This window comes from Paroedura picta, chromosome 3 (assembly GCF_049243985.1).
Source record: "Paroedura picta isolate Pp20150507F chromosome 3, Ppicta_v3.0, whole genome shotgun sequence".
NCBI lineage: Eukaryota > Metazoa > Chordata > Lepidosauria > Squamata > Gekkonidae > Paroedura > Paroedura picta.
In genome coordinates, this window is record NC_135371.1 from 141,274,852 (window position 1) to 141,297,938 (window position 23,087).

At 43.9% G+C, this 23,087-nt stretch overlaps 1 protein-coding gene across 23 annotated transcripts in view; it reads left to right on the top strand.

Annotated features, from left to right (window-relative positions):
- The window catches only part of SLC39A11 (solute carrier family 39 member 11), a 402,448-nt gene that overhangs the window by 205,216 nt on the left and 174,145 nt on the right, over positions 1–23,087 (top strand). For all 23 annotated transcript variants that reach the window (XM_077328331.1, XM_077328329.1, XM_077328324.1 and 20 more), the window contains one exon: positions 3,305–3,463. In XM_077328331.1, coding sequence (XP_077184446.1) covers positions 3,305–3,463 — 159 coding nt within the window. The remainder of the gene's footprint in view (positions 1–3,304; positions 3,464–23,087) is intronic.

Genomic DNA, 23,087 nt, shown 5'->3' on the forward strand with positions numbered 1-23,087 from the left:
TGGCATGCCACAGGACTTGGTACTGAATCTGGTGCTTTTCAACATTTTGTATCAATGATCTGGATGTGGGGATGGAAGGACTACTCATTACATGTTCAGATGACACTAATTGGGAGCAGTAATGAACACCCTAGAAATGCAACAAGATCTGAACATTCTAGAAAAGTGGGCAAATGAGAACAAAATGCAGTTCAATAAGGATAAGTGTAGAGTTCTACATCTGGGTCACAAACATGAGAAGCATGCATATTGAATGGGAGATACCCTTCTTTGTAGCAGTTTGTGTGAACCGAGATCTGGGGCTATTTGTAAGATGAATATGAGCAGACAGTGTGATGCAGTGGTAAAGAAGGCAAATATATCAACAGAAGCATCACATCAAAATCACAAGATGTCATAGTCCACTGTATATTGTATTGATCAGACTACACTTAGATCTCTGTGTGCAGTTCTGGAGGCCTTACTTCAAACAAAAAGGATGTGAACAAAATTGAGAGGGTGTAGAGGAGAGTGAAAAGGATCATCCCCAGCCTGGGAACTAAGCCCTATGAGGAACAGCTGAGATATTTGCGAATGTATAGCCTGGGGAAGAGGAGCTTGAGAGGGGACATGATTGTTGTCTTTAAATATTTGAAAGGTTGTTTCTTGGAGGAGAACAGATAGTGGGTCCTGTTGTCAGCAGAGGATAGAACCCTCAGTAATGGTTTAAAACTATGTGTAGAATGATATCAGGTAAACATCAGGAAAAAAAATTCACAGCCAGCAATAGAATAGTAAGTAGAGAGTGAGCTCCCCCCCCCCATTGGTGGTCTTGAAGCAGCAGCTGGACAGTATGATGGCTACTTTAGGCTGATCCTGCATGGAGCAGGTGGTTGGACAATGGCTGTGCCCCTTCTAGCTCTATATGATTCAATTCTATCATATAATAGACACAATCCAGTAAAATTAGTCACACAGTTGAAGATTGGAAGTATAGACTGTACCATTCCAGACCCCTTTACTGAAGGAGGAGAGGTATTACATTCTTAATATGTGTGTGTGTTGTACTATCAAATTGCTTCTGATTTATGGTGACCCTATGAATTAATGACTTCCAAAATGTCCGATCATTAATAGCCTTTCTCAGATCTTGCAAACTGAGGGTTGTTGCTTCCTTTATGGAGTTAGATTAACTCATGTTGCATCTTCATCTTTTCCTATTGCCTTCTTACTGCCTTCATTATTCTTATATAAAAACTCTCTGCAATTTCAAACATAAACCCACATCCATCTGTTCTAGCCCTCTGTACCCTGTGTTTGATTCCATTTACAATTGAAATACCAATGTTGTGGTGGAAGGGTGTCATTTGAAACATGTAATCTCTCTTCCTTGCATTCTGAACTGGTGCAATCCATGTTACCACCTGAATATGATAGCGTATTATGACTCACCTCATTTGGCTTTATTTGTAGACCAAAACTCATGCTTTCAGTGTGACATTTGTTACACACCTACCCTTTTTTTACTTGGAAATAAGTACAACGTTGTCCATTGTGGCTTACTCCCTCCTAATTCTACTCAGCTTCTACCTGTAGTCATGACTGGCTTTTGCTGAATTCTGCTTCATTTCTTTTGGGTTTGAACTTTATTCTGAGACCAGTTCAGCAATTAAGAGCGCTATTTAGTGCTGCTTCAAGTAACTTCTCTTAACTTATTAGGCAGACTCAATGTACCATTGTGTCATTAGCTCTGTTGAAATGTAAGATGGGCATTGAAGGAAGCTGCTTATTGTAATGTTTTTAGTCTTATGTTGTGTTCTTTCTTGACTTCAGCAATTTAACATCAAGAACTTTCCCAGACTAGAGTTTTGTTGTGTGCGCGCGTGTGTGTTTTACTTTATTGATGAGTCCTTTTAACTGCCCCCCCCCCCCAAATTTCTCTTTTAAAATTATTATTCTGGGTAGAAAGCCAAGAGTTAGAAGGTGCCCTTTCCCCATTAACTACATGTGCTCATTTTCAGAAGCATTTTTATGCTATAAGTCCTTAATGGCCACCATGTTAAGTGCAGTATGACAGTTTACCATTAACTGGCCGGGAAATGGGATAAGAAGTGATTGGCACCCATTCACAGTCTGCGTCAAATGATTCCTGCCACTTACTACTCTTCTAGGAAAATTAAACAGAGTGGGGGAAAGAGCTTAAAATGAATTTGAAATGTCAGATCTTCCTTGCTGCCCAACTGCAACTGTTGCCTGTGTAAAGTTCAGGCCTAACTACCTTTGTAAATTTATTTCACTGCTTCTCATTTAAATTGGTTAAATAGAAAGAATTTCTTTATCACAATTCCAGATGTTGCATGTTCTGTCCTTTTTACTGTCCTAATTTACACCTTGTACATAAGAGCATCTTCAGTAAATGTCACTGCAGAGAAGAAAGGTAGAGTAGGTGGGACTCTGTCCATTTGGTTAGAAAATGGGTAAGCAGATAATCACAACAGAGTAGCAGAGTGTATGTGTGTTGTCCTTGTTGCCCGGGCTTCTTCAGAAGGGATGGCACGAACCAGTGCATGACCAAAACTTTGCCATAAAGTTGTCCTCCCTCCTCCAGATTTGTTCTGAACTGTTGTCTCATTGGATTCAGGGTTTTGGGCCTGAGCAGGGCAGTCTGCCTGTCAGCTGTTAAGTTTAAATGGCTTTGAGCCATTTAAGCCATTCCTTTTGCATCTCCCCATTTTAAAAAAAGGGGGGGGGGAAAGCAGAACAGACAGCTCAAATAGCTGCCAGCCATTACAAGCTACCAGCAGATGTACAAACATGCCCCACTGTTAAGCTAAAATGGCTGTGAGCTATTTCAGCAAATGATTGTGCTCTCATTTCTAAGGGGGGGGGAGCAAAATGGACTGCTGAAAAGGCTGCCAAGCATTTAGAGCTAACACCTTGATGGGTCTGCTAATGAAGTCTTAGGTTTAAATGCCTCGAACTGTTATGAAGTGAGAGAGATGATATATACTGACCTAACCTGTTTGGGGAAAAGGCAGGGTAAAATATTAAAATGAGCTTTAATTTAGATATATGTGCAATGCCATGGTGACCATTTAGCCTAGTGAACTATGAGAACAATTTTCTCCACTCGTGGGTTGACTATTTAGTTGTTGTGAGCTTTTATTTGTTTGTTTGGTACATGAAATTGTACGCCTATGAGTCCCATAAATGACTCATTTTGCTTGTGGTGTACATCATCAGTCTTTCCCCCAGTTTTTTATTAATGTGTGAATCCTTGTTGTCTTTTTAAAACTCACCTTATTTCTGTCTTCTGCTTATCTAGACAAAGGTGAAAATGGAGAACCTTACCAGAGGAGAAAAGGTACAGGAGGAAGCCAGCCAGATGTCCCTGCTCCCAAGGGGAGCACTCCAGCACCAGCAAGCAACAGCTGGAGGAGGATCATGCTTCTCATTTTAGCAATAACTATACACAATATTCCTGGTAAGCACCAATCTATTTAAGTCAGTGCCTCTTTGAGATGCTGCTGATTCATGAGATAGAACTGGGACAATCTGTGCAATGTTGTGTGGGGTGCACATGATATTGTTCTCATGGAATCTGTTGAGAGGTGTATTGGCTTATCCTTCTGTGAAGAAAACTGGCCTTTCTGGTCACTCTGAGCTTGGAGCTTCTCCCACAGCCAGTGAGCAATGGTTGAGGAGTATGTATTGTCCCTTAAAAAGAACAGATAAGGAGCCAGCAGGGCTGGATAAGAAGGGTTGTGGACTGTGGATGCCAGTGTCAGAAAGTGCTAGTGATTGAGGAGGAGAGCAGGAATCTTGGGAGGGGCAGATAACCAAGACAAGAACCCCAGGTGGGCCAGAATGCATCACAGATCTGCATAGATGGCTGTGTTCTTTTTCATTTATGTTTTTTTTTTGTTAACATGTTGTATTATCATTGCAAGAACTGGACAAGTCTGAGTAAATGACTTTGTTATAGGAGATCTTGTTCCTGAAGAGATAATCTCTACAGTCCTTGAAATCAATATGAGTTCCCCCCCCCCCCAGCTGTCTCACTGTATGTTTCAGATGTTGGCAATGTGATATTTGTATATCTACCCTGTCCTTACAAGAAAGGAAATTCTATTGAATGCAGCCTAGAGCCTTTTTCATTTGAAATTCAGTATGCTTTAATGGTTGCATTGACCTTTGAGAATTACATCTTCATTTAGGAAATGACCAAAATGTAAATGATAAACTATTGTATTTTATTAAACTGAGCTGTCATGGTTACTGATTAAATCGGAATATCTGTTAATTAATAATTCAAAATTACAGTTCAAATTTGAAAGCATTAAAACATAAAAATAAAACCTATTAAAATCAATCAGACTAGCTGAGAGCCAGCTTGGAGTAATGGTTACGCATGATGCCTTCTAATTTGGTGATCCAGGTTTGCTTCCCCACTCCTTCACATGCAGCCAGCTGTGTGACCTTGGGCTAGTCACAGCCTTGATAGTGCTGTTTTCACAGACCAATCCTGTTAGTGCTTTCTCAGTCCCACCTACCTCACACTGTTTCTGTTGTGGGGAGAGAAAGAGAAGGCGATTGTAAGCTGCTTTGAGCCTTCTTAGGGTAGTTAAAACCACAGTATAAAAACCAACTTTTCTTCTGCTTCTTCTTCAATGTTATTTCCGTGCAGGTGCAGTAGTACTTCTTTGTTTCAGGAGGTTGTATTTGTATGGAGGGGGGACAATGACAGTCTTATTGTTGGTATTCTTATCATTGGTGTTCATTGGCCCCAACCAAACAGCTGGTGGAAGAGCTCCATTTTACAGGCCATATGGAATTGAGTGAGCTTTTACAAAGCCCTCAACTTTTCTGGGAGTTCATTGCACCAGGTAGGGGCTAGGTCTGAAAAGACCCTGGCCCTGGTTGAGGCCAGATGGGTTGGGATGACCAGCCTGTTAGAGTGCAGCATCTTTCGGGGTGGGGTGAGCAGTCCCTCAGATATGCTGAACTCAGACTGTGTATGGCCTTAAAAATGAATACCATCGCTTTGAACCAGATAGTATCTAGAAGCATGCAGCCATGTCTATTGGTCAGGAGATTCCCAGTGTATACTGGTTTTCAATAAAAGGCGATGTCTATGCATCCATTGTGTATTTTTACAGTAGTGTTCAGAAAATGTATTTCTTTCATATTTTGTTCATTGCCAGGTTAATGGGGTGAAAGTCATTGAATGTCCAGGACTTATGTGTCCTATGAATGAATAAATCACAGGTACGAGAGAGGTGTGAGCAGGTGGGAGTTGAGCAAGTTATTGTTGCTGCAACTATTGTTTTCCCATGCAGAACTTTTGTGCCTCTAATAATGATATGTTAGATACCTATTCAACTGACGGGCTTCAGAGATGGAGAACAATGCGTCTGCTGAATTTGTGTCTAGCATACATTTGCTTTAGGGACCACATCCTCACAAAAGCTGTTGTTCTGTTGATGAAAAAAATAGTTTCCAAACCTATCGTGGAGGCATCATTTGCTGCTCAGGGGTCATCAGCAGCAGCAGGAAGAGTGCTGAAGTCGGGAGCAGCTAGTTGAAAAGATGCATTGGTTTCTAATTTCTTAAAGGTCACTCCTGTTGGAGCTGGAGGTTGTAATTGGACTTTATCCCCCCCACACACACACTCCTTTGGAAACCGTCAAGAAGAATGACTTTAAATGGGGATGGGGGAGTGGGTGTACATTTGAGACTTGCTGCCCTGCTGCTCTGTCAGCTGGGCAGCAGTGAATTATTTTTATTGTCACTCAGGAGTGGGGGGAAAAGCAGGGAACCTTTTTGTAAGGGAGAAAACAAAGTGCCTCCCTCTTTCCCAGCAATAAGCTAATGACAATAATCTCCCTGTTGCTGGAGAGAGAGTTCTTGAAAGCGGCCGCCTAACCTTTTTATGTTCCTCTAGACACAAAGTGGCCTTCAGACAATTATGGGAGGCCTAGAAGTGATCTCCTGTTCTTTAAAGGTCATGGAATGAATATGTTGCTTCTTCCCCTAATGGCCTAAGAGCAGTGGCATCCTTGGAATTTGTATTTTAGACCAGCACCTGGGAAACGTTTGCCTTGCTTCCTTCCATCCTCAGGCTAGAAAATTGTCATCTTTCCTTTGTCTTCCAACATAACTTGCATGCAGAACTATTCTGTTCATTGGGGGGGCAGAGAAAACCTTTAAGTAATCAATACGGGAAATTACGCGTGGAAGGCTTGCTACATGTGTGGGAAGTGATCCCCTATCCCCCCTCCTCCATTGCCGAGCAAGTAAGGCTCCAGGCCCCACTGCCCAAAACTGAGCCCAGCATTTCCTCCCCTCCCACTTCCTTGCCAGGCCCAGTATTGCTGTGTAGCTGCCACTACTGATGCCATATGGTTCTAAGGCTGCACGGCTGCTAGGCGTGGGCTCAGTGCTGCTTTTGAGATGCACAGTTGCCACCACCAGGCATAGCATGGCTCCTGGGATGCACAGGCACTACTGCCAGGCTCTGTGCGACTTCTGGGCTGTGTTGTCATCACAGGCCCAGAGTGATCCCCAAGCTGTACTGCCCACTGCATGTCTGCTAGCCTCCTCCAACAAATGCTTGCACAGAGAATGCTGTTTTACTTTTTGGAGAATTAACTTCCCACTGTGTATTCTTTCTTTTTTTTTAACATTTCAGATTTTTCTTCAAACTTGGGGGGTGTCACCCAAGTTTGCAGAAAAACATATGCTTTGGGATAATTGTGACCCTGATCTGTGGACTGTTGGGAAATAAATAAATAGATGCTAAGGGACTCATTGATTTTCTCTTGACCCTGTTTCTGATCTTATAGATTCTCCCACAACCTTTGCCTTTTTAAATAACTGTCCCTGCAAACTGTTTTTGTAATAGTGAACATTTGTGCTGGACTTCATTCTTTTGTAACTTTCTCATGGTATAAAATTAATTCAAATATCCTAACTACGCTGTAAACATGGCATTGGTTTGGGCTTTTTTCATGCCATAAGTACACCCTGGAGCTTCTTAATTGTCTTCTGGAGCCAACTTTGGCTAAATGTGGATAGAGTTTTAACTGTGGTTTATCAGGGGGCAAATGCTCTTGCATACTTGATTGAAGGCCATGTCACACTGTTCTTGTTCTTCCTGCCTAAGTCATTGCAGTAATCCAATGCACAATCAAAACCTGTCGATACAGTTACAGAGCCACGGGAGTATCTTCTGCATTGCTGGAGGTATATGTGAAGAAGGCCTTAAGAAATTAACTGAGAAGGACATAGCCTGCTTTTCAACATGATTATAAAATGCAATGACGGTGTACAAAAGGTCATTGTGTAGAATAGATTCATAGTAAGCAACACATTTAAAGTAAACAACAGCTTTGTGAGGGTCAAAACAAGTGTAGTAAAAGAGATTTGTAATTGGATCCCAGAGCCACATAGGAGGCTGCTTTGAAATATAAAGGAAATGTTCTGGCTTCTGTGCAGTTCTACATGGGGCTGTGTTTCTGCAAACCTGCCATGGGAAAAAGAGAAATGCAGTCCCACATGTGCCTGCACAGAAGACCACTCGATGAACAACAATCACAGGTAATTACAACCCTGTTTTACATCTATTTAAACCTTTTGCAAAAGGAGAGGATGAAGAATTCTAGTAAAATTGTCTTGGGGGCATAGAAATTCTTTTTTTCTGCATTTTCCCTCCACTTATATCAAATCATAACTAGCATTCAAGTAAAACAGGTGATTTGTGAGAAGGTCCATTTGTAGCCTGATACTTCATGTAGTGCTTGAAGCACCGGGCTTTTCTGTTTTTGCGTGAAGCTTGCCCTTGGGGAAGAAATTGTAATTTCTGGCAGAGGATGCTCCTTTCATTACAGATAATGTGGCTAGTAGTTAGCATGTGTGGAAGATAATGGGGTGGAGCAACCTGCTTTCCTTGCTTGGCTGCAGCAATTGAGGCGAAGGTTTCTTAATTTGCTCCGAGGCAGGAGCAAATGAAGAGAACAAATTGATATAGATAGGAGATGCCAAATGGCTTGCTAATTCATATTCCTAATGTCTTTAATTATGCATTTAATCAGGTCCATTTATTCAAATGAATCCTTGTGCTTTATACTCTTGTTATGGCAAGGAATTGAAATGAATTAAAGTGTGACAAGTCTATCAAACAACAAGGTGTACATCTAAAGTCTAAATGCTGTTTATTCCCTTTACAAGTTCTATGTACACTTAAGAAAGGAAAAATCTGCACTTTGAATTTGTGGGTAATTCTTCATAATTTTAGGAACTTTAAAGTAAATTTTATGGTGTGTAAGGCAGGTGGGCAAATTCTCTACATAAAAGAATCTGATGTTGTGCATCACTAGGAAGCTCATGAGCTATATCTGTGCATAAGAGGTTGGACAAAGTATGTGTCAGTTTTTGTACCTGTGCAGCATTTTTTTTAAAGCTGTCTACTGGCATTGTGATTACATTGCAATAGTACTGCAAACAGACACCACCGTCCCCATGAATGATTTATGCATGTTCTAGTTAGATAGTATTGAATTTTTCATATTACTCTAAAACTTCTAGCATAGATTTCCACCAGCATGGTAACATTCCACAGGATGCTTGCATGTCTGATGTAATTTGCAGGGCTTACAGGTGATCACATAGAATCAGAGAATCATAGAGTAGGAAGGGGCCATGCAGGCCATCTAGTCCAACCCCCTGCTCTACGCAGGATCAGCCCTAAGCATCCTAAAGCATCCAAGAAAAGTGTGCATCCAACCTTTGCTTGAAGACTGCCAGTGAGGGGGAGCTCACCACCTCCTTAGGCAGCTTATTCCACTGCTGAACTACTCTGACTGTGAATTTCCCCCCCCTGATATCTAGCCTATATCGTTGAAGTTTAAACCCATTACTGCATGTCCTCTCCTCTGCAGCCAACAGAAACAGCATCCTGCCCTCCTCCAAGTGACAACCTTTCAAATACTTAAAGAGAGCTATCATGTCCCCTCTCAACCTCCTTTTCTCCAGGCTGAACATTCCCAAGTCCCTCAACCTATCTTCATAGGGCTTGGTCCCTTGGCCCCAGATCATCTTCGTCGCTCTCCTCTGTACCCTTTCAATTTTATCTATGTCCTTCTTGAAGTGAGGCCTCCAGAACTGCAAACAGTACTCCAGGTGTGGTCTGACCAGTACCCTATACAATGGGACTATGACATCTTGTGATTTTGATGTGATGCCTCTGTTGATACAGCCCAAAATGGCATTTGCCTTTTTTACTGCTGCATCACACTGCCTGCTCATGTTTAGTTTACAATCCACAAGTACCCCAAGGTCTCGTTCACACATAGTGTTACCTAGAAGTGTATCCCCCATCCAGTAGGCATGCTTTTCATTTTTCTGACCCAGATGCAGAACTTTACACTTATCTTTATTAAATTGCATCTTGTTCTCATTTGCCCATTTTTCCATTGTGTTCAGATCTCGTTGAACTCTGTCTCTGTCTTCCGGAGTATTTGCCAGTCCTCCCAATTTGGTGTCATCTGCAAACTTGATGAGTAGTCCCTCCACCCCTTCATCTAGATCATTAATAAATATGTTAAAAAATACCGGGCCGAGCACCGAGCCCTGAGGTACCCCGCTACTCACCTCTCTCCAGTCTGATGAAACACCATTGACAACAACTCTTTGAGTGCGGTTCTCTAACCAATTCCCTATCCACTTAACTATCTGAAAATCCAGATTGCAGTCCTTCAACTTATCCATCAGAACATCATGGGGAACCTTGTCAAAAGCTTTACTAAAATCCAAGTAAATGACATCAACCGAATTTCCACGATCCAGCAAACCTGTTACTTGGTCAAAAAAGGAAACCAGGTTGGTCTGGCAGGACCTGTTGGAGACAAATCCATGTTGACTTCCTTGGATCACCAAATTGTCCTCCAGATGTTTGCAGATCGCTCCCTTTAATATCTGCTCCATTATCTTGTGGGGTTCCGCAGGGGGCGATACTCTCTCCCACACTTTTTAACATCTATATGCGCCCTCTAGCCCAGCTGGTCCGGGGCTATGGGCTGGGTTGCCACCAATATGCGCATGACACCCAGCTCTACTTCCTAATGGATGGTCGGCTGGACTCCACCCCGGATACATTTGCCAGCTGTTTGGAAGCGGTAGCTGGATGGCTCAGGCAGAGTCGCCTGAAACTCAACCCCTCCAAGACGGAGGTCCTATGGCTGGGCAGAAGAGGGCAGGACCAGGAAGCGCGCCTCCCATGCCGGTAAAGGTAAAGGTATCCCCTGTGCAAGCACCGAGTCATGTCTGACCCTTGGGGTGACGCCCTCCAGCGTTTTCATGGCAGACTCAATACGGGGTGGTTTGCCAGTGCCTTCCCCAGTCATTACCGTTTACCCCCCAGCAAGCTGGGTACTCATTTTACCGACCTCAGAAGGATGGAAGGCTGAGTCAACCTTGAGCCGGCTGCTGGGATTGAACTCCCAGCCTCATGGGCAAAGCTTTCAGACGGCTGCCTTACCACTCTGTGCCACAAGAGGCCCATGCCTGAACGGGGTGCAATTAACACCTGCACCAGTTGCCAGGAATTTGGGAGTGACATTTGATGCCTCCATCTCTATGGAGGCTCAGGTCACCAATGTAGCTCGGACGGCATTTTTCCATCTTCGCCAAGCCCGGCTACTAGCGCCCTACCTGTCCTCGGAACACCTGGCCACAGTGATCCACGCAACGGTCACTTCCAGATTAGACTTCTGTAACTCGCTCTACGCGGGCCTTCCCTTGTCTTTGACTCGGAAGTTACAGCTGGTCCAAAATGCGGCTGCCAGGGTCCTCACTAGAACACCTTTGAGGGCCAAACATTCAGCCGGTGCTTCGTCATCTGTACTGGTTACCAATCTGTTTCCGAATCAGATTCAAGGTATTGGTATTGACCTTTAAGGGTATACGTGGCCTGGGTCCCGTCTACCTGCGGAACCGCTTGGTTGCTTACGCCCCCTGCAGGGCACTCCGCTCTGCGGTATGAATTTACTGGTTGTCCCGGGCCCACGGGATGTTCGCCTGGCCTCGACCCGGGCCAGGGCCTTTTCAGTCCTGGCCCCAACCTGGTGGAATACGCTCCCAGAAGAGCTAAGGGCCCTGCGGGATCTACCAGCTTTCCGCAGGGCCTGTAAGACGGAGCTCTTCCGCCAGGCATATGGTTGAGGCCAGGTCAGCTCTCCCACTAATCCATCAGAGGATCCCCTCCAATATTGAGATCTTTAACATCGAGATCATGGTTAGATCTATTGTATTGGTGCCACCCTCTTCTGAACATTATTCTCTCCACCAGGCTGAAATAAGATCAGAATTGTGACCACCGCCGCTGTATGTTTTATGTAACTTTTAATTGGGGTTTTTATGGGGATTTTATTGTGTTTTAACTATTTATGTTGTAAACCGCCCTGAGACCTATTGGGAGAAGGGCGGTCTAAAAATTAAATAATAATAATAATAATCATCATCATCATCATCATCATCTTCCCTACAACAGAGGTCAGACTCACTGGTCTGTAGTTTCCCGGGTCATCCTTCCTCCCTTTTTTGAAGATCAGAATAACGTTTGCTCTCTTCCAGTCCTCCGGGACATCTCCAGTCCTTAAAGAGGTCCCGAAGATGATGGACAAGGGCTGTGCAAGTTCTCTGGAACGTTCTTTGAGCACTCTCAGGTGCATTTCATCTGGCCCAGGGGATTTGAACTCATCCAGTGCAGCTAAATGCCTCTCAACAACCTCTCTATCCATGTTAACCTGCCACCCAGACACTATCCTTTGGCTACTGCCATCTCTGGATGTGCCTAAACCCTTTGACCTGTGGGAAAAAACAGATGTAAAATATGCACTAAGACTTTCTGCTTTCTCTGCATCTTCCGTTAGAGTTTGTCCATCCGCACCCAACAGTGGGCCTATTGCCTCCTTTACTTTACGTTTGCTCCTCATATAACTGAAAAATCTTTTCTTGTTACAATGGGCTTTCCTGGCCAATCTTAGCTCACTCTCAGCTTTGGCCTTTCTGATGATTGATCTACAGTGCCTAGTAACCTGTAGGTACTCTTCTTTAGAGCTCTGTCCTTCCCTCCATTTCCTGAACATTTTCCTTTTCTTTCGTAGTTCCTCTTGAAGTTCTATGTTCATCCAAATAGGCTTCTTAGAGCTCCTGCAGTGTTTTCTTCTTTCTGGGATAGTCATTGATTGAGCATGCAATAGCTCTTGTTTGAGTAGCTCCCACCCTTCACATGCTCTCTTCCCTTCCAGCATTCTCATCCATGGTATGACACTCATCATGTCTCTGAGTTTATTAAAGTTTGCCCTACGAAAATCCAACATCCGCGTCTGGCTACAAGCTTCCTTGGCTCCCCATCTCAAAAGGAATTCTATGCGGACATGGTCACGTCCCCACCTCCTTAACCTCATCCACCAACTCTTGCCTGTTAGTCAGTATTAAGTCCAGTATGGCTGAACCTCTTGTTGGTTCATCTACCATTTGATAAATGAAATTGTCAGCCAGGCAGGTCAGAAAGTTGCATGACTGAGGACGCTTCGCAGAGTTTGTTTCCCAGCACACATCTGGGAAATTGAAGTCACCCATGATGACAAGGTCCTGCCGTTTGGATATTTTCTCAAGCTGCTCACAAAGTGCAGCATCCACATCCTCTCGTTGGTCAGGCGGTCGGTAGCAGACACCAACCACTACACTGTTTGTTTTCCCCTCGCTTATTTTCACCCAGATGCTTTCCACTGTAGATATGCTCTCCTTCACTAGAATTTCCTGACAAGTAAGCCCTTTCCTCACATAGACCGTTTATGCACTGGAGGTTTCATGCCGGGTTGCAGGCTGGAGTTTTAGTTGGGGCAGGTTGCCCCACCTCTTCCTGAACCTACACAGGGGAGCATTTGGCCCGATGCACCTCATCCACCCCCGATTTGTGCTCCTGCATGGGAGATGGGGTAGTGAAGTTCCCAGTGCATAAATGGTCTTACAGTGCCACTCCTCCACCTCTTCGATCTATTCTGTTTTTTTCTGAACAGTTCATATCCATCCACCATTACATTCCAGTCATGAGAATCATTCCACCAAGTTTCTGTGATGCCTACTAGATCATACCTTTCCATCAGCATGAGAAGTTCCAGCTCTTCCTTTTTATTGCCCATGCTTCGGGCGTTAGTATAAAGACATCTGAATCCTTTTACTTTTGGTTCCCTATGAGCTGGTCTTGCCGGTTGGGCTGCCACCGATCGTTTTCCTTCCATGCACTCCCTATGTTGATCGTCTCCTTCCCCTAGTGGCTTTAGTTTAAAGCTCTCCTGATGAATCTCCCCAGGTTCCTGCCAAACACATTCTTCCCCAGTTTCGATAAGTGCAGTCCATCAGGTGCTAGTAGGCCTTCCTCAAGAAAGCCTATCCCATGGTCCCAGAAACCAAATCTCTCCTGCCGGCACCAACTACGCAGCCAGTGATTCACCTCCATTATCTTCCTCTCCCGACACATTCCTCTTCCCTTGACAGGCAAGATTGAAGAGAATACCACTTGTGCCCCCATTTGCTTGAGCTTCCTCCCCAGATCTTGATAGTCTTTTTTAATAGGAGCGATGGTATTCAGGGACATGTCATTCGTTCCCACATGGACCATCACAAATGGGTAGCGATCACAATGGTGGAGCTTTGTTATTATTGTCCTGTTTAGAAAGTGTCAAGTATTTGGGGCTAAAATGGTGAATGCTCATCATGCGAGAGGGCCATGTGACTAGTATCTGCCCAGCTTGTCATCAGATGACTCCTAAAACTAGGGGCGTGTCTGAAGGCAGCCCTCTGCAAGAAAACCATGGATGCCTCAAGACTTGAGGAGAAAAAGGCTTCAGAAAAATGGCCTCATCTGACTGTGTGCCCCCTCCTGTTGGTTCCAACTGAGAACCTGAGGCAAACATGACTAGAGCAGCTTCAGAACTGCCTCCAAAAATGCAAAGACATAAATACAAAAATAGGGGAGCTCCTGAACACCAAAACCTAACTCAGTGCTGAGAATTTTGTTGCTGCTGAGACAATGTACAGCTATGTAGCCTGTGTTTCATGACTCCGGTAAAGAAGAGTGAAATAGAGCACTGACTGATGCCAGTGCTGATGCAATCATAGATACCACGTTGTCATTGAAGTACCCATCCACTCTGTTACTTCTGAGGACACCATCTGCATTGAGACTTCACCCATCTCCACTTGACTCCGATCATGAAGTCATTACCGTGCCAATGGAACAATCCTCAAAGCATCAACACCATGACAGTGACAGTTTCTGGGATAGACTGTTAGGGGTGTGGATTTCGTTTTTAAACATGCTGCCCCCTGTCTGGAATGGATGGTATTGACAGCAGATGCCAGCATGGGGTTATTCCCCATCAACAACAATTACTGCACCATCCAAAACTGGCTAATGTCACACTATTTGCATGCCTCCCATGCACCCCCTGCAGAACTGTTTCAGAAGAGTTGGTTCTTCTATGTCACTTTTCTATCCCCAAAGGATCCCCAAAGTGGCTTACAGTTGCCTTCCCTTTCCTCTCCTCACAAGAGACACCCAACTTTGCCCAGCAAGCCCAAGGTCACCCAGCTGGCTCCATGTGGAAGAGTGCCGAATCAAACTTCAACCCTAAGAGATCCAGTCTGGATGAAGCTGAGTATTGCTAGAACCATTCTAGCTTCACTAACATGGTGGACAATGAAACAACATCTTGTGCGTGTGAGGTGTCATTTAGAGTTACTCCTCATGATGTGCAGGTCTTCACTGAAGCATCTCCCTCTGGTTGGGAAGTGTATTGTGGAGAAGAAGTGGCTCAGGAGACATGGCTCAGAATTGAAAATGCACACTAATCTCATCAAATTGAGAGCTATTCCGTATGCATTTGTATCTTTTTCAGAGATCATCAAAGGCCATGACAATTTTTTATATACTCAAACAAGCGGGGGGACAAAAACTGTACACCTCTGTCAGGAGATGAGAGACTGGTTTTGGGCAATCATACAAAGGGTATTCACATTGCAGGACAGTTAAACACTCTGGCAGGCACTCTGAGCAGGCATCTCATGGGAATGGTCTATAAAGGAAACTTATCTAACCCGTTTTCCCTCAATGGGCTTTTCCTCAGATAGATAATTTCACATCCAGAGCAAATGCAAAAATGCCCAGTTTTCTGTTCTAGAGTGGCTACAGACCCCGCATCAAAACTGTATGATTTCCAGTTCCTATGGTCTGGGCCCCTATCAGAATTCTAGAAAGGGTTATAGAGAAGATTGTAAGCGATAGTACCCATTGCATTCTGATAGCACCCCACTAGCTCAGAAGGGTACGATTCCAAGTTTGTGGAAACTGCCCAGAGGACAGAGATGATGCAAAATCGGCACAGCATGAACCTCTACAGGGAGTATCTCTTTTTTATTTGTACAAAGCTAAGCAATTTATGATGGGACTTGTAAACGCCATCTATCCACCCTTCCACAGCAGAGTCTGTCCCTTGTATTATCTAATCATAAACCATTTGAACCTATGGTGTTTCTGATTTGTCTCTTTTATCGTGTAAGACATTATTTTTGGGACAGTGACTTTGGAAAGGAGGGTAGAAGAACTGTCCGCTCTATCATCTGATCTCTCATCCACACAGTTTCATTAAGACAGTGTAGTTCTTAGAGTGACAGCAGAATTCCTAATGTAAGTAGTTTCTAAGCTCTACATGGCACAGTCATTATCGTTGCCAATCTTTTCCCCCTTCCCCTCCTCTGACCCAGAAAGAGCTCTACACTGTTTGGATATAAGGGGAACTTCAAAAAAGGCCGAACTCTTATTATCTGCTTTAAAGACCACAATAAGGATAGGAATGCTTCATCTGAAACATGGTCTAGATGGACAGTCTCCTCTATTAGGTTGGCATACAGTCTAGCCAACATTGACTGTCCCATACACATTTCTGTTCACTCCATGAGAGTCCAGGCCCAATCATCTGCATTCGCTGCTGGACTGCCAGTAGAAGACACCCGCAGAGCAGTGACCTGGTCAAGCCTGTCAACATTTGTGACATCAATTCCAGGCATGTGCAGTTTAGTTTGGATAGTCTTATAAGTGCGCAAATCACTGTTGATTTGGACACTTTTTGGAATAACCCAGTCTAAAACGACCTTCCCCTGAAGTTAAACCACCTGGTTCAGCCATGCGGAAATCAGATGGTTTAAAGTTTAAAGGGATCAAAATGTTCCCTTTCTGTCTATTCTGTGGACTTGGGGGTGGGGTGGGGTTGGTACATGTATCAAGCCTCTCCTCAAAGAACCTCCCAGTTTCAAAAAGATTGGACCAGGGGGTCCAGTTCTACATTTACCCAAAGACGGTTCCCCCTTCTGACCCCCATCATTTCCAATGTTGAGACAAGAACAGAGAATCTTTTCCTCACCATTGCAGGCAGGCTTTGGAGGACTTCATTCTTACATCTGTTAATTAACTCTTCTATTTGTATGTTGATTTACTGCCATTCATATATCTTTAATCCAATCATAGGTATAATCACCCCATTAACTGTGCATCTTGATTCTATCTAACCCTCCCTGGAAATAAATCTCCACCACCCCCTATATGTAAGGGTTGAGGATATTCTGTTTCACTGTATCTGACAAAGTCTGCATGCACATGAAAAATTATATCTTGAATAAAACTTTGTTGGTCCTAAAGGTGCCACTAGACCCAAACTTTGTATTGTAGGTAAAGAGTAAGTGATGCACACTGGGGGGTGGGATCCCATCTTTAATTATACAGGGTTTGAACTTACTGAGGCTGTGGGGGAAAGAGGCACTGGGATCTAAGTGAAAATGTCAACCTGGCGTGCTGCTACACTGAAAAGGGCAAACTCTGCTGGGTGTTATTTGGAAATGGACTGAAAACAAAACAACCAATATTATAATGCCCCTGGATAGATTTGTGATATTGTGTGCAATTCGGGTCACCATATCTGAAAAAAGAACCCTGCAGAGCTGGGGAAAGATATAGACGATAGCATCCAAGATGATTAAAGAGCTGGATTACCTTTCCTATCAGGAAAGGCTTAAGAGTCTGCGAACTTCAGTTTATAAAAGGGCTGAGCTAGAGAGACATGATAGTAGTTTAAAAATTAGGCATGGGTTACAGGCAGTAGACAGAGGGAACACTTTCTTCCTTTCTTGAAACGTTAGAACTTGTGAGCATCATTGAAGTTGACAGGCAGTAGACTGAGGATGGCTAAAAGGAAATACTGCTTTACACAATGAATAACTAAAACGGAGAATTCACTGCCAGAGGATGTAGTGATGACCACAGGTGCAGACAGCTTTAATCCCTGTGGAGGGTAGTCTATCAGTAGTTGCTAGCCATGGTTACTAAAGGGTCCTACTACTGCAAATAAAATTCTATCAAAAGAAACTATTATAAGGTGTAAACAAAACTGCACCTGAATATAATGCTGCATTAAGAATCTTTGTTGTAGCATTCTCAATATATTTTGAGCTGAATTTGTTTCTGTTATGATCCTGTATTTACATGCTCTTGCTGTGTTTGAGGGGCTTTTTGCACGGCTTCAAAATCGCACAATGGTTGCTAATTGGAAACGCTATTGATTTGCCTTAACGCACGACGTCGTAGACAATCTGCAACACTCCTGAAACCGATCAGCAAAAAGCGCTTCGTTGTAGCGCTTTCAGGGGAATCCCAAAAAGTGGATTCACCCTCCGGAAAGCGCTACATTCTTGCAAACAATCTGTAACACTAGCGATAAAGACCTGTGCGTTACCATTGTTGCGGTTTCTTCAAAGTCCCTCCTCCTGAGCCTGTCCTCCAAACTTCCGGCGAAGCGATCGCCATTTTTTTTTCTCCGAGCGAGCGGGGATAAACGCACCAGCGAGCTCTTTCTGTTTAGAGGCTTCCCTGGCTTCAGTCCTTTAACTTTAGTCACTAAGCACAAACCACATAAAAGCCCGTTTGCTGAAATAAAGTCCCTTTATTTTTTACACATTAATTCAGCCGAAAATCGGGCCCGTGAGGGGGGGGGGATTTTTGTTTTATCACTCGAGGCAGCGTGGCAACGATCATACGATCAAACGACAGCTCACATTAGGCAGCTGGATGGGTCTCTCCGTTGCAACGAATCTACGTAGATTCGTTGCTATGGGTCTGTTTTTTGTTTTAAAAAAACCTTTCTTAAAGGGAAAGGGGCTGTTTGGGAGCATGCTAACGGCTGCCCATTGGCTGCTTGACGGCCAGGGGCGGGACGAGCTTGGCAATAGCGCTTTCTTTCTAGCGATTTCTGCCGAGACCGGAAGCCTGTGGGAAACGCTAAAAAACGCAACTGATTCCACTACAAAGGCAGGTATGCATAACGACAAATTCCACTATTTTAAATGGCGATTTTTCATTCCGCAAACAATTTGCAACAAAGATCCCCGTGCGTAAAGGCCCTGATTTTTGGTTTTCTGCTTGCTTCTGCTGTATTGCACATCATTATTTTTGTTGTTCACTTTTATTGCCTTTCACACCTTTACTTGACTAAAAGGGATGCCTGTTAGTTTTGTATGGTCTTTTTCATAAAGTACTCCCCTGTTGGGAGAGAAGTGCAGTGTCTCTGGTGCAGCTCTGGGCTATCTCTCTGGCCTTGGGCAGTGGAACTGACATGTCTACGGGAAACTTTTTATAACTTTCACCTTGTAAGGTTGGGATGTGGGAACAGGGAAGAATTGCATGTCAAAAGACGACAAGGGCTGGGTTCCGGGAAATCATATAGGTGGGCAGGCTTGGGGCTAACTGGAGTTTCTGCAAAGTCCTCGTGTATACTAGTTCATTACTATTCATTAGTAAAGAAGATTTCTTCATGCAAAGAATCTACTTACTGGGAAGTTCAATGGGACACTGAGAACTTTCCAGACCTGGAAAAAATGGTGCAATGGCTGTCTTAGAGCATTTCTGCATGAGGAATATGTTAACTAAACAGCCTCTGAATGTTGTCGGCTTTTAGAGCCCCCTCCTCATGACATCACCAACACCCCAAGGCTGTCCAGCAGACAGGTCAAGATTCAGCCATTTTTAAAGCACGATGGGGTAAATGCTCCACTGAAATATTTTTGGAATACTGCTAAAAAAGTTATGTTGACTTCCTCCATTGTTTCCCAACTAAAATGATGATGTTTGAGATCTGGCCAATGCTCTGTGTGTCTGCTTGCTGTCTACCTCCTCTCCACACTGTATTTTTAAAAATTCTGAACATGATTATGTTACAACTAGATTCAAAGCCCATTCGTGAGAGCCCCCCCCCCCCCCCCGTGGCTGCCCATCAGACACATAGAGGTGGCATTGCCCCTGGGTGTGGCGTTTCTCGGCCTGGTGGGAAAGCCTCCCCCCCCCCCCCCGGCAGCGGCATGGCCTCCCCTTTGGGTCTTGAGCGGGAGGGAGTATGGTGATGAGAGCAAGATCTGAGAACACCTGGTTTGTGTGAAAGGAGGACATTTTCTTGTTTTGATCGTGTTAGGACATGATTGTGTTATTGCGCATGCTCGGATTTTTTTAAAAGGGGAAGGGAGGCAAGGCAGGAGCTGAGAGCACTCATTCTCCTGGCAGATATGCAAAATGCAAGCCTCAAATGGACTCCTGGACAGCACCAGAGGAAACCACAAATGTAGAATGCCAGGAGCAAATTCGAGGTGTGCATTCAGAAGTCAATGTGGCAACAGTTTCCCCATTTTTCTTTGTTAGTTACTAAAGGGACCCTCCACATCCAGAGGCATTAAATCTATGGAAATGTACAGTAAATGTTAGTAAATCTGCCTAATGTCTGCTATTGTTAGAGCAAACCAATTAATCAGATTGACTCCAAATAGGGATGCCTGTCCCCAGGTGGGGCCTGGGGATCCCCCAGTTTAACAGCTCATCTCTAAGTGTCAGAGATCAGTTCCCCTGGAGAAAATGGCTGCTTTGGAGGGTGGACTCCATCAACGTCCCTCCTACCCCAAATCTCACCCATTCCTGGCTCCACTCCAGGTCTTCCCCAATCCAGATATGGCAAGCATAGCACCAAATCAAACTGAACACCAAGTTAAGTTTCAGTTTGTTTGTGCTTTTGGCCTACAGCTATCGCCCTATATCCATGGTGCAGTTTTACTACCCTTTTTCTGCTATCATGCCAGCATACCAATCTGGGACCTGTAAGGGTCAGAGGCCTCTGAGTTATGTAACTGCTGTTTTCTTCTGCCTTCATATTGTGGCCCTAAAGAGGAAAGCTCAGGGAAGGAGGCAATCACCAGTAGAGCAGATTGCTCATTGAGTATAAGTACACTATCTTGCTGGCTTTTCTGGGCCTTTTCCCAGCATGGCTGCAAAGGAATCAAGGCAGAGTTGCACCTCTCAGAACTTCTCTTCATACTCCTCCAATTATATCACCAGATCAGCAACAAAGTGCTATTAATAACAATGACAACAATAACAATAATATTTTATTTATAGGCCATAATTCCCCAGGGTCTTAGAGCAGGTAACAGCATGTATTGAAACAATAAAATACACCACATAATCACCATAACATTAAAATAATAAATTAGTCATCATAATTAAAATCATTCTAAAGTAGCCTTGTCTCCTCTACGGAGAGTCGTGATGTAAACATAATTGGAGAGTTTAGTGTTGACTGGTGTAACAGCTCCATTTTGTAGGCCCAGCAGAACTGTCCTATGTCCTACAGAGCCCTGATGTCTCGGGCAGAGCATTCCACCAGGCCATGATTGAGGCCAGTATGATCTTTTTGGGGTCAGGGATTTTTGACACTTTTGCTGGCTAGATCTTAATATTTTCTGGGGGACATAAGGGAGTTGGCACTCCCACAAGTACTAAGGTCCCAGACCATTTAGGGATTTAAAGGGGATCACCAAAACTTTGAACCTTATTCAGTCTGCAGTCAAGTCAAATATGTGCTCTCCATTGGGTCCCAGGAAGGACCCGTGGTGTTGTATTCTGGACTAGTTGAAGCTTCTGGAGCAGTTTCAAGGGCAGACCTGCATAAAGCAAGTTGCAGTAGTCCAGTCTGGAGGTTTCTGTTGCATGGATCACTCTGACCAGGTTGGATGCTGACAGGTAAGATACTTGTTGTCATGCTTGGTAGAGATGTTAGACTGCCTGGTGGGCAGCAATTGTGACCTGTGACTCCATAGATAGAGAGGAGTTCAGGATCATGTCTTGATGGTGGCCAAAGTAGAACAGACTCATCTGGGGTATACTGACCCAGCCAGAGTATCATAGCTGGATTCAGCTTCAACTGATTCTGTTTGGGCCAGTACACCATGGCCTCCAGACAACTGGCCAACAAAATTGGGGGTATAGATGGATGACCATTTATCAACAGACACAGTTGGTTGTCATCTGTATATTGATGACAACCCAGCCCAAAGCTCCAGATCAACAGGGTAAGGGAGCACATGTAGATGTTAAATACCATCAGAGAGAGAACAGCTCCCTGTGGAACCTTGCATTTTGAAATACTCCTCCCCCATGTTATGCATGGAGTTCGTTTTCAACTCAAACTCTTTAAATCAGTGGTAGCACACAAACCACCCCTTCACAGAGTGAAGCAGCCTTTTCCTACTGTGATAAAATTCTTACCAAGGAATTTGCAGTGGGAATGTACAAGACCCAGTGGTGTGCTGGGTTTCACAGAATGTTGAGACCAGATCCTCGTAATTGGAAGATGAGTCAATCTCTTTTTTCATAAATTTCTTCCTGAAACGGAAGTATTTGTTCTGAGTGGTGAGATGTGTTAAGGAGAAGAGACAATATCCCTGACTTAATATAGGAAACCTTACATTAGTATGCCAGGGCCTTCTTTCCTTTCAAGGAGAAGTTTAATATAAGCGGTTATTAAATCATTGTCAGTTTTGAGCCTTCCTTTTACAAAAGTTTCTACAAAAGATAGCTAGTATACGGGGGGATCACACTTTTCATTATCTAAAGGCCTATATTACAGTAACATTCTACAGGATTTATAAATGTAACCTTGTGTGCCAAAAAGATTTTCATCTTTCATATTATATGCCAACATTCATTGCTGAGTAAAGCGAGTGTAATCATTATCTTTTTGGTCAAAAGCCCCGTAGCTAGTGCTGTGATGGATTCTAGTCTGGAAAGGTAATTTGTTTATATAGGTCAGTTGATATTTAGGGGGAAGGGATCTTTGAGAATGTGGTGGGAGGCCAGATGGAGCACACCTCAAAGACTAGAAAATGGGGGGAGGATGGGGAGAAACAGATACTGTTTATGGAAAATACAAGTTGGTTCCAACTTAAATAGACAATGTTTTGCTCATGATAGTAATTCTCAAGTGTTGCGGCACAAGTAAGTGTGGTATAATGGCTAGATAATAGTGGCTATGCTGGTGTGATACAGTTGCTATGACTTTTGGCCATAAAGAACCAGATTCACCCATAAAACTCACTGGTCCACTCACTATCCTTCAGCCTAATCTCTCTGTAAGGTTGTTGTATAATGCCATTAGTGGCCTAGGACTCATAGATACTTAAGTCCTCTCTGCCTTTCCCTATATGCCCCAAGGTCATGGCTTCTACAATGCCCATCTGAAAAAGCTTAGGCTCAACAGCAGTACACTACCCAAAATTATCTCTTTTGAACTTGACATTGTGGAGTCGTCCACCTGAGAAAGTCAGGAAGGCTCCCACTCTTCTGTTGTTCTGCAGAAGGTACTAAGTGTCATTGTTCAGTAGGCCAGTTTTATAAAGGTAATGGGTTGTAGCAATTGGAATTAGCCAGGAGGGTACTTTAACAGGTCTTTGAAACAACCAAGACAAACAGACTGGGTTGTGTGCCCACTGCCAGAGCCAGACAAAACAGGAGAAACAGTCTCCCCAGAAAGCTACACATGCAGCTTCAACAAGCTAGAACTACTGACGACCCACTTGGTCTGGTGGGCCTTTCTTCAAGCAGTATGCAGACGTGTCCTGGTACACACAGACAGCTAGTGCATGCATCAACTGCCAAGATGGATAAGGACCCATTCACT